Here is an 11,031-nt window from a genome sequence, read left to right on the forward strand (position 1 = left end):
TATTGAAGTCAAGATAGTTTTGAAAATTTTATGGGGGGGGGGGCGTGTCTGTGTGCTACTTTTAGAGAGGTTTTCATCCTCTCTTTTAAACTGACTTATAACTTAATATTACTTTAGTAAACTTACTTTTAACATTCAAACCAGGTAGTCTTTCACAGCGATTGACACAGGTTTAGCTAAACCAGTTCAAGGTTTTAACGCTGTTTTATTCCTGTGTTCTCTTCTGACTGCGTGATGGGTTTGTTTCGTACTCTTTTAGGAGGAAACGCGCAAGAAACCCAAGATGACAATAGTGGAATCGGCTCAGCCTGGTAGTGAACCTCTCTGTACCGTTGATGTGTAACAAGAAAATTTACGAGTGGGGAGCAATAACACACATGGAAGAACTAGTTTTTCAACAATTATTTAAAAATTGTTTGCTGCAGAACGCAAGATAACTTTTAAAATCCAAGCTGCTTCAGTTATGCATTGTTCTTTTTGCATCATCAGGGCAATATTACTTTTTCCTACTTTCTTTTTCTTTTTTTTTAATACCTCTGAGATATGTACGTTTAAAGGATTGATCATAAAGATCTCTACTTGGGCAAATGCACAGAGGACAGGCATGTTCACACAGGATGAAATCAATCAAGCACTTTTTTCTGGAGAGCCATCCATGTTGGAAATGGATGTGTTTTAAGGATGAGATTCAGAATATCTATGTACAGGATGAAACTGATATTATATATATACACACATTCATATATATGTATATATACAAAGAAATATATGTACATCTTCTTGTATGAACATGCCTCAAACTATTTTTGTGAAAAGTTTCGTTGCATTTCAGCACATAATAATATGCACTGATAAGACACTTTGACAAATACATGGAAGTGATGAGCAATGTTCCTAATGCCATAGGATTAGGCCAGTAATGCTGTTTCTTACTGTTCTGTTTTTTGTCTCCTGCCAGGCCTAGTTACTCGACATCACAGTATGCAGACTTTCTTATTACTTGAAAAGAACAAGTATACCTGGTAGTGTTAAGAGCAACAAGCTGGATATCCGGAATTAGTGGGTTTTATTTTAATGGAAAAGATCCTATGTTAGTTTACAGATCAGTTGAAAGGGGAAAATATGGCCCTACTTATTTGATTAAAATAAAACTAATTTGAAAGGCTGTTTTCAAAGCTTAGAACCAAAATGCATCTGGCGATGATTGACAGTCTGAAAATATTCTGCCAACAACATGTTTAAAGACCTTCCACTCCCTTCCCCCAGCAAAAGCAATTTCTTGTTTGTTTGGAGTCAGAATACATCTGACTTGATCAATTAAGTCTTAATTAATTTGCACCATAAAAGCAAAGAACTTAATAATCACAACATAACCCTAAAAAATCTGAAATAACTGCAGCAATTTAGATTTTTTAAAAGCTTTTGGGTTTACGTTTTAATTATATTTTTAGTTTTTAAAGAAAGTGTAACTTCTACAATGAAAATTAGAATGTAGATTTGGAATATGATATAGAGTAATGAGTAGAGTGAGACCATAACAGGTTATACTGATAAAAAACCCATAAATATGCAACTGTTATAAAATACAATCGTAGGAAACGGGCAGTCCTCACTGTATCATCGGAGGCTTTATGAAATTAAGCACAGAAGACATAGTTTTGGCTGTAATGAAAGCACTGCTGTGTGGGTTCGTTCTTTGTTAGGGGTCCTTTACTGGGTGACTGCAGTAAGTCTTCTCTTAGAACCATTTCTGTGGGTTCTGTGGTTTGTTCTTAGAGAGTGAAAACCAAGCTGGCAGGAGGGCTCCAGTGATTCCTGCAAGAGCTGTACTGCTGCCTTTCACCTCCTGCTCCGGTGGGAGTGAAAGGAGCCAGTTCTTCCTAACGGCTGCAGTCCCGGTACTCAGCTGGACAGTGACCTGGGGGCTTGAGGCGGGGGTTGTTTCGTTCTGGAGGGGTTTTCTATGGTGTTACTTATAGAGTGCTGCAGTATAATGAACTTAGTGCCTACTGGATTTTAACAATATTGGCATCAGTACTGTAAGACCTCCTTTTAAGATCACCCATGATTTAGGAAATACCTGGATTTTAATTTATGTCTCAAACTAATGCTCTCTAACATGCCCGTAATGTTGGAGGTTAAACAGGAGGAGTCTTAGAGTCTTACCTGTTTCTGTGTTTGAGTGATACACTGAGAGGTCTCTGCAAATAGGAATTCGCTCTTTTTTTTTCTTTTCTTATTCCTATATTTAGCTTTTCATGAGTTGTAATCCTGTTACAACAGGATACGGGTAGTTGGAAGACTATACATAAACTATTACTTAAAGAAGTGGCCTATCTAAAAAAAAATCCAACAAAAAACCCTGCCTCTGCTTTTTTTTGAAATAGCTTTAATAAATCTCCATCTTTTGAAGGGTATATAATATTGGTGCAGTAGTGACAAGCAGTGATTACTGTTTGTCTCTCTTTTTGTTCTTTTTTGTTTGCTTTTTTGTTTTGTTTTCATAAAGACAGGGCTTGTATCTTCTATGCCTAAATATATTTCTCTTTTAAGTAGGTTTTACTTCAGCTTATGTGTTTTCAGCAGAAAAAGCTGTACTTGGATGGCACTGCAAAAGACAAATCACCCTTGTAGGTCTCTTTACTTTTCTGAAATCAGAATGTCAATGCATTTGCAGTCACCTGCAGAATATCCAGAGATGCCTCACTAACAAATTTGTTTTACTGTTAAGAGGATTGTTGTATTACCTCAGTCTGCCACTATCAGAATCACAAGGTGACCATTGCCCTTAATTCCAACATCCAGAGATTTCATTGTGAACCAAAGCCTAGAACGTGTATTATGCATTCTAAACAAAAGCAAACAAACAAAAGATGGTATTAGACCTTGCTGCAGCCTTTAACTGGAGACATGTCCAGGAAATAGCGCAATAACTGCTGGAACAAACAACTTAACTGCTGTTTATGTCATTGTGAAGTATTCTTGTGTTTCAATGTTTACTATTGTTTGGAGTGTAACAGTCTTGCATTTGCACATAAGCACGAGCTGCTGTGATAGAAGATAGATCACTGCATTAACTTCAGCTTCTGCATGAACACTTACAGTGTGATTCAAGATGTATCCTAAACTTGTCTTGTAACTCGTGTGTTTTCTAGGTAATCGGCTGTAAAGGTTTAGATCTCGATTGTATGAATGCATAAAACAGCTGCTGCTTTTGTCACTGGTATTTGTTATTTATCCCTTCTATATCTAGAGGAGGATGGGTATTTTTATGGGGATGGAGTGTATTTTTAAGAGCTGCTCCATCTTTTGGGAATTAGACAGTTTTTGCTTTGCATATTATGTGCTTTTTGACAAAAGTGTGGTATATTGACTTTAAGGATTAAATTTGTGTGCATTCAAATCTTTATGGTACTGATGGAAAACTTACTGTGACTTCCAGTGAATAGTCAGATGCTACCTATTTAAACACCAGTCATCCAGCTTTTTCTTACGTATTTATTAAACAAACTGATGAAGTAGGTGGGTACTCAGAAGTTCGGAAAGACTATTATGCATAAACTTAACTGTTGTATGTAAACTTCCACTTTCCTGTGATGCTGTTAGGCTTTATACAAATATATTTGTAACATCCAAGTATTCAAAAGCATCATGGTTATCTTACTAATCCTCTAGACTGTACTCTGGTTCTGGAGTAACTTTCAGGCAGTGATAGCCTCCTGCTTTCCACCGGAACAGACGGGAAGCCACGCTGTTGTTAACCAAATAAAGTGATCAGCTACAGTATTCTGATGTGTATCTGAGAAAGTGAAAAACAAACCAACATCCGTTCTAATTGCCCAAGTAGGTAACAGTGGTTGCTCTCTGAGTTGTCTTGGGTGCAGTTGCTTGACGCCAGTGCTGAACTGGTACAACTATAAAGCCTCATTTTCACTGAGCCTCTGCTTGCTTTTTTTTTTTCTGCACAATCATATAATCCTGTGTTTGGTCCTCGAGTACTACATGTGTATTTTACAGACAATTAGTTTTGAGCAATAAAGTTTGATATTACAAGATGCTCCAGTGTGATCAGTATTACAGTAGCTTAAGCATATTTAGATTCCTGCAGGTATTTTTAAACAGAAGTTAAATCAGTACAGGCTCATTGGTTATGGAAGTACTTATTTTATCACTTTTTTTGGTAAGGAATTGAATGTTTACATGGTTAGACATCAATTAAAACTTTCTCAAATTGGAATTTTGTATTTTTACTTAAACAATGTTGCAGCTGGACACCCAAAGAAGCTGCGTTTGGTACCTGTTGTCACATGCGTGCCTAGCTGGAAAGGAGCAGGGTTTCAGCAAGTCCGTGTGTGTAGTAGTAGATTGTTTTAAAAGTAGATTTTTTTGTTTAGTCTGCACATTAACGAACATGAGAAGTACATTCAATAACTTGCAATTTAAAATGGTTATTTCTTTGAACAATCCTTGTTTCTGTAGTGTGGATCGCAATCGATTAAACTACCACTAGGTGCTGAGCATAGGTAGAGAAGTGCGAGTCCTGACTGGAGAGCAGCGCGAGCAAGGGCAGGAGTCCCAGCCAGGTTCATCTTCACACCCAGCACATGCTCTGCAGTGCAGCTGAAGCTGCTGGGCCTTGTAGATAAGTAGTGTTCGCTGTCACGACCCGGGTGTCTGCCACGCTTGCTGCGTTAAGGTTTTGCTTTCAATGCGGCTACCTTTTTCTTTTCCTGCACTGGGCTCTGAGTAGAACAGTTGGGAAGGTACTGAGATGAGACCCTTTGGAGTCTGGGACAGACATTTGGTATAAAAAAAACTGTCTGAGAGTACTTCAGTTATAACCTCAAACACTGAGTAAGCTCAGGTAATATTCCTACTGCTTTCTCATTCAGTAGTCGGTAATTAGACATCACTTGCATAAATACCTTTTCCATGGGACTGCCCTTTTAAAGCTACTACAGGATCAAAAAGCCTCAGCGGGTCTACAGAACTTCCTGGAGATCACTGTGACATAGGAGTTACTTGACTGAAGGCATCCACTGAGTGGAGTTACTAAGTCTGACGAAAATGAGCCTCTTTAGCAAAAATGAAAGACTTCTTCCTGTCAGGATGGATGGCCCTACTGGTGGCTGCAAGTTTTCACTGGTGAGCACATGCCTACAGCGAAGTCTTCTTGGCCTTACTTGTATGTTGCAGAAAATTACCTAAAAGTCTTTATCATATCATTAGTGACAGTATAGTTTCAGAATAAAACTAGTTTCATTCTGTGGAATGAATTCTGGGGAATTTGTAGCATTTTTATTAGAGTATTAGTTTGTTGCTTCCTAGTGCAGATTTAACAAGTGAATGATTTACGGGAGATTGCTAAATCTTGACTAACCTGCTCCAGCCAGGGCACTGCTTTGACAGACTAGCAGAGCTGGAAAAACGGGGTGCTGACAGTCAGCAGGTGCCTGTTACAAGCTTGCGGGCTTTGGGAATTCAGTACCACGTTCAGTCTGTCTGCAGGGCCCTCCTGACTGCTCACTGCTTATCAGTGGTGATAAAGAGCAGCTCTTCACGAACACGTGAAGCGTGGTGTATTACCTCATGCTGGAAGGGATGGTGTTGCACTAAGAATCAGCTGAGGTTTCAAACAGTTGTATCTCTAAATGCAGAATACTTCATTTAAAGCTCTTTCAACTGTTTAAAGAGTGAGACCACCATGGATATTACTTGCCTGAATTTCCCCTGAGGGCAGGAGAAGAAAAGCAAGATTTGGCATAATGAATTTTAATTCAAATTAGTACTATGAAATAACCTGGAAGCCTCACAGTTAACTGCAGTGTACGTAGATTTATTACCTGATGTTACAGAAACAACATTACTGAAGCAGTTAACAAGCAACAGTAGTTTCTGGGAAGCGTCTCTCAGGATTCCCTCTCTTCAAGTGCAGTATCTGCAGGTACAGAAGTAGCCTGGTTCGTATCAGTGTTAGACGGGTTGGTGCCATCCAAGCACTCCAAGTCACATCCTGCTGTTGTACCTTGAGCAGCATCAGGCCTTGCTTCAGCAGAGCTGCCGTTTGCATAGTCAACCCTTTCAAATAGTATCAGTAACTCGCAATGCCTGGTCTGAGGGAAGAGGTCCACAGCCATTGCTTTAACAGGACGGAAGGAGGCTCCTTTGACCCTGTTGGAAGGGGCTCGGCAAAGGCTTGACAGGAGAGGTGTAAAGAAAGGGGAGGAAGAACAGTATTAGCAGTGATGAACAGGGTACCAAAATGTTATCTTCTAACAAGCTTTTTCTTCCCCAAGCCTCAATTCCACGATAGGATTATTCACCACCCCTAAACTCCTGTTACTACTTGCACATTGGGCAATACAGTTCCAAGCGAGCTGTACAGCAGCTGTCAACTGTTCCTGGTGAAAGTTAAGCCTCAATGACTATGGCTTAAAAATAAAAACCCAACAGTCCCCCTCCCCAAGAAGCCCCCCTTTTTCTTCTTACCGCATTTACTTATTCAACACAAGAAATACTCACTCCACAAAGTTACTCATTGCAGCTCTGGGATTGCAGGATACATAGATAAGCTTCTTCAGCTGTTCAGCTCTTCTAATGGCAAGAATGACCTTAGAGTCTAGATGATCAAAACCAAGACAGCTGGTTACCAGTTCTATGCACATCAGCACGACTCGCATAAAAATTCCAGATTGTACTCCAGTATGAACAGAACTGTTGCAATACCCACTAGCTTCAAGCTGTACCTGAAGCCTCCCACTTAGTTTATTCCCTTTGTGTTTTCTTAGGTTCACCGCAAACCGCCAGTTAGGAAAACAGACCTAACAGAAGGTAAACTTACGTAGCCCTGCTCGTGGTGGATCTACAATAGTGATCAGGTTCTGAGGAGCTAAGACATTAATTATGGAAGGAACAATATCTTCAGCCTTCCCACAATGAAATTCAATATTATTCAGTTCTATAAAGAAATGAAAAGATGGTATCAGATTACTTATATAGTCAAAGCATCTTTCAGTACACTCTAACTGGATATTAAGTTCAGGTGCCTTAGAAACTACAAATTGTTGAGTCTACCCTGAAATCAGTGTGATTTAAACAATCACTGGTACTTCAGGCCATTTAAACAACAGTAACTTGAGCATCTTCCATTATCTGGACTAAAGCAAAATCCCACAAAAAAATAGCTGCTGTTAATGTTTTATTTATGGGGGTAACTATGGCTTCATCTCACTTTTACATTGAAAAAAAAAAGCCAGCTATTAGTAGTGGGGAAATGGATCTCTCAGACCAACACGGTGTTTGTTTTCAAGAGGGATTAAACGTTTAAAATGGACAAGATTACTGTCCACAACGTGCAATTCTGAGCTGCTTAGATAACGTAACGAGAAACTAGCTATACAACTACTACACTTCTTAATAAACAAAGATCTTACCATCTTAGCTTAACTAACCATTAATCTGGGCGTTCACTTTGGCATCCTGCACAGCTTCTTGGCAGAGTTCGATTCCAATCACTTTCTTTACTTTCTACAGAATCAAGGGAAAAAGGTCCATCTGTGGTAAGCGAGTGTAAATTTAACCATTATTCACCGCATCAGCAATTAACTACTATACACGGACACCGACCAGCACCTGGTCAGAGATTACTGCCTTGCAGCAGAAAAAAGACAGAGAAGGGACCTGTGCAAATTAGCAGGGACTTTTTAGACCGGAATTGTGGGATGAACTCCACAACCTGTATGTGAGAGACTCCCATTAATGCTGGCATCTTTCGCTTCCTGAGAAAGCAAAAACTAGTTAGGTGGGTAGACGCCAGTCAGTTTTGGCTATCCTACAGAACTACTGCCTCCTCTGAACAACACAAGGGTGAGCTTTCATAATGATCTGATCAATAGCTGTGGGCACTTTAGTTAGAAATTAATTGAAGAGAAGATATAATGTGTTGCATTTTAAATACAATCAAGTATTTTTTTTTCATTGTAAGCACAACTGAAGATCTACATCTGTTAAAAGTAGCTTATATCCAGGAAGAGAAATTATTCACTCACCTTTGCCAAAGAGATCCCAATAGTTCCTGTACCACAGCAAATGTCAAGTACGGTGCTCTCCTGGCTCAGCTGCGCCCACTCCCTGATGGCAGTGTACAACACTTCTGCAGCTTGTGTGTTCACCTGTGAAATTGCATTTCGAATAGGTGTACTTCTTCATGAACAGTAAAGGAGCTGTCGAGAGTCTCAGGAAAGCATGTTTTCTTCCTCGTTTCTGAGAACCAGGTCAACTTCACAGGTAAGTTAAAATCACATACAACTGCACACACTAAGAGATCACCATCCCATTGTTACAAGTCTCGCTCAGTTCTGGCTGAGAACTAATGTTTTGTTACCTACGTCCTAGTAAAACCGCCACTGGTTCTACAGCACCTAAAAAGCAAGTTTGGAAACTAGAGGAGACAGCTAACAAAATAATTAAGCAATGAAGTCCAGACTTTAAAAGTTCTTCCTTGCCTGGAACAGGAAGTAGTAAAGATTCAAACCCAGCAGAACATAACCATGACAGCACGCTCAGCAAGCTTCATTTTAACCCCGTCTGTAAGACTGCTTTGAAGTAAATGCTGTACCTACACCTTCTGGTTAAAGAAGTGGTATTTAATAAGCTTTCTAAACCAGTGCCTCTAAAGCAGGAGTGTTCTTTAAGAGCAAGCAAAGCACACCACGTGCAATAAAAAAGTGGTCTATAATCTATAGCAAATAATGTAAAAAATACAATTTAGCTTCAACATATTTATGATGCCAAGTGACAGTATACTTCCTTCCTATTTCTGTACTTTCCATTTCAACGATAGAGGCTACCTGCTGCAGCTTGAGAGTGTTGAAAGGGCAGAAACAAGTCTTTGAAAAACAGACCAAAATTAGTGCTACAAAGGTTCCTGTACTACATATTGCTTGTTCTGTAGACATAAAGGCTGCCATTCTCCAGGAGGTATATGATACTGAGGAAAAAAACCTAGCCTTCAACATGGCCCCATCAAGTTGACACTCACTGTTTTACAGCCAAACATCATAAAGGGATTTAATCACACCAAATATATAAAAGATTAAATTTCTAGGTATAGTATCTTGTTACATCGCATTAGCCAAGCTTAAGGGCATTAGTGCAAATTCAAAGTTAAATTAACAACTTCATATCATCCTTACTTGAAAAAATGCATGAGGCGAGATTCTAAATTTTAGGCCAAGAAGTTCTTCATATATGTACTTGTCACCGGCCACGTGCTCCAAAGGCAAGTCTTCCAGATTGGGAGATTTCCTGGGGGAGGGAGCAAGGCATAAAGACAGGGAAGGAAGGAGGCCAAAGTTACTTGCTGCTGATAATAAATACCCATCTATTGCCACAAACCCTTCTGCAGCTTGACAGCCAGCAACTAGCAGTGAGTTCACCCACCGAAACCTCACCTGCCTTTATCCAGTGAACGCTACACGAGAACGGGACACTTCACGACTGGTGGAAAATGTAAATAACTGTTCAACAAGTTAGTTACGCTACTGCTACTTGTATGGACAAAATAACGGAGTGGAAGTGCCATCTACTTTTCTGTTGCAAAAATCCTCCAAAGCAAAGTCAGCTCCCTCACCTTTGTCCTTCCTCCACAAAGTACAGGGAAGTAACACCACTGCTCTTTCCCATCCCTTCCGTGAAGTACTTTGCCAAAGAGATTTTCAGGTCAGTTAGCTCTTCTTTACTCAATTTCTAAAGGATTCATTTGAAAGAAGGGAGAATAAACATCTTAAAAATATAATTCAGAGTATGCCTTCTATAAGCGTATTAATTACTTGTTCATTTCCATGTATCACATTAGTCTAAACAGAAGAGTCGTAATGCAAGGTGGACTACACCAAGTAGTTACTCTCTTTCTCTTTTGCATGCTCTATTCATAAAACCAAATGCATGTCATTCTAAAGCTGTGTGTCTGGGCTGCATGTTATGTATCAACTTAAATACCTGAGGATTAAAATAAACAATTGCCATGATGTGCCTGTTCCTGCTGGTACGGACTGTGAGCTGCTTCCAGTGACCTTCATAGGTTTCTGGGCTGTAAACTGAGTAAGGAGTTGACCTGCAATTTTCAGAAGCTCAGTTACTGAACAAGAACTACTTTTTGGCATAACAGTCCACAGTTCATTGAAACAAAAGCAGCTCATCATGCAAAGTGAAGAAAAACACTAAGTATGAACAGAGGCTACACTGATCTGTCCAGAAAAGAATGACCTCCACATCTTAATTAAAAAAGAAAAAAAAGAGACTGATGAATACATAGCATCTTCTAATGCAAAATAATGTGCCCCTACTTCTCACAATCCTCTTACCCATTCTAACCCATCCAAAATTACAGGTCAGACACAAGCAGCTTCTCACTGCGTTCAGAGCGTGACATGATTTTTTATAATGCCTTCACTGGCTTCTGTGCTTCATACCAAGTTCAGACTTTCTGTCTTCATGGCTCTCCTTAGGTTTCCATTTTTCGGGATTTAATTGCTTTTTAAAGAAACCAGAAGGGTCTCTAAGACTTCTTTTATTCCTTGTTGTAGGAAAATTCTTCTCTTCATCCAAGGATGCAACAGATCTTTGTTACTCAAATTCCCCTTTTAAAAGGCCTTTTTCAGAGTGTTTCTTTACAATTAGTGGAAGAAGCTCTCAGAGATCAAGCACGACTGCAGACTTATACATGTCACTGCTTGCAATAAAGCTGTGTTTGGCGGGTACCTGTCTCTCCACCTCAGAACAGCTGAGCAAGAGCAAGGGGCAAATCCCCAGCGATCTCTGCACAAGATGTAAACATCAAAGCACTGCTGAAAATTGAGACTGGTATATTTCAGGTCTTAAAGCTCAGAACAAACACTAAGCTTTTCAGAATATTTCATTTTATCAATATTTTTGAGTAAGACATCAAAATCTTTACAGATAACTCATTTTACTTATGCTCACCTTATGTAGTCTTGGAATGCTTTTACTACTTTTTTGCCAATAGCAGGA

At 39.4% G+C, this 11,031-nt stretch overlaps 2 protein-coding genes across 2 annotated transcripts in view; one reads left to right on the forward strand and one right to left on the reverse strand.

Annotated features, from left to right (window-relative positions):
• DGCR8 (DGCR8 microprocessor complex subunit) overlaps positions 1–678 on the forward strand; it is an 11,434-nt gene extending 10,756 nt beyond the window's left edge. The window contains exon 14 of the mRNA XM_010134383.1: positions 260–678. Within this exon, the coding sequence (XP_010132685.1) occupies positions 260–343 (84 nt within the window). The 3' untranslated portion in view covers positions 344–678. The remainder of the gene's footprint in view (positions 1–259) is intronic.
• A 5,231-nt stretch (positions 679–5,909) lies between these two features.
• Positions 5,910–11,031, reverse strand: part of TRMT2A (tRNA methyltransferase 2 homolog A (S. cerevisiae)) — a gene marked incomplete at its 5' end in the record, with an annotated part of 7,270 nt that continues 2,148 nt past the window's right edge. The window contains 9 exons of the mRNA XM_010134384.1: positions 5,910–6,195; positions 6,523–6,619; positions 6,842–6,958; positions 7,452–7,527; positions 8,049–8,171; positions 9,195–9,306; positions 9,632–9,747; positions 10,000–10,114; positions 10,984–11,031. Of these exons, the coding sequence (XP_010132686.1) occupies positions 5,910–6,195; positions 6,523–6,619; positions 6,842–6,958; positions 7,452–7,527; positions 8,049–8,171; positions 9,195–9,306; positions 9,632–9,747; positions 10,000–10,114; positions 10,984–11,031 (1,090 nt within the window). The remainder of the gene's footprint in view (positions 6,196–6,522; positions 6,620–6,841; positions 6,959–7,451; positions 7,528–8,048; positions 8,172–9,194; positions 9,307–9,631; positions 9,748–9,999; positions 10,115–10,983) is intronic.

This window comes from Buceros rhinoceros, unplaced genomic scaffold (genome assembly GCF_000710305.1).
Source record: "Buceros rhinoceros silvestris isolate BGI_N320 unplaced genomic scaffold, ASM71030v1 scaffold35034, whole genome shotgun sequence".
NCBI classification, from domain to species: domain Eukaryota; kingdom Metazoa; phylum Chordata; class Aves; order Bucerotiformes; family Bucerotidae; genus Buceros; species Buceros rhinoceros.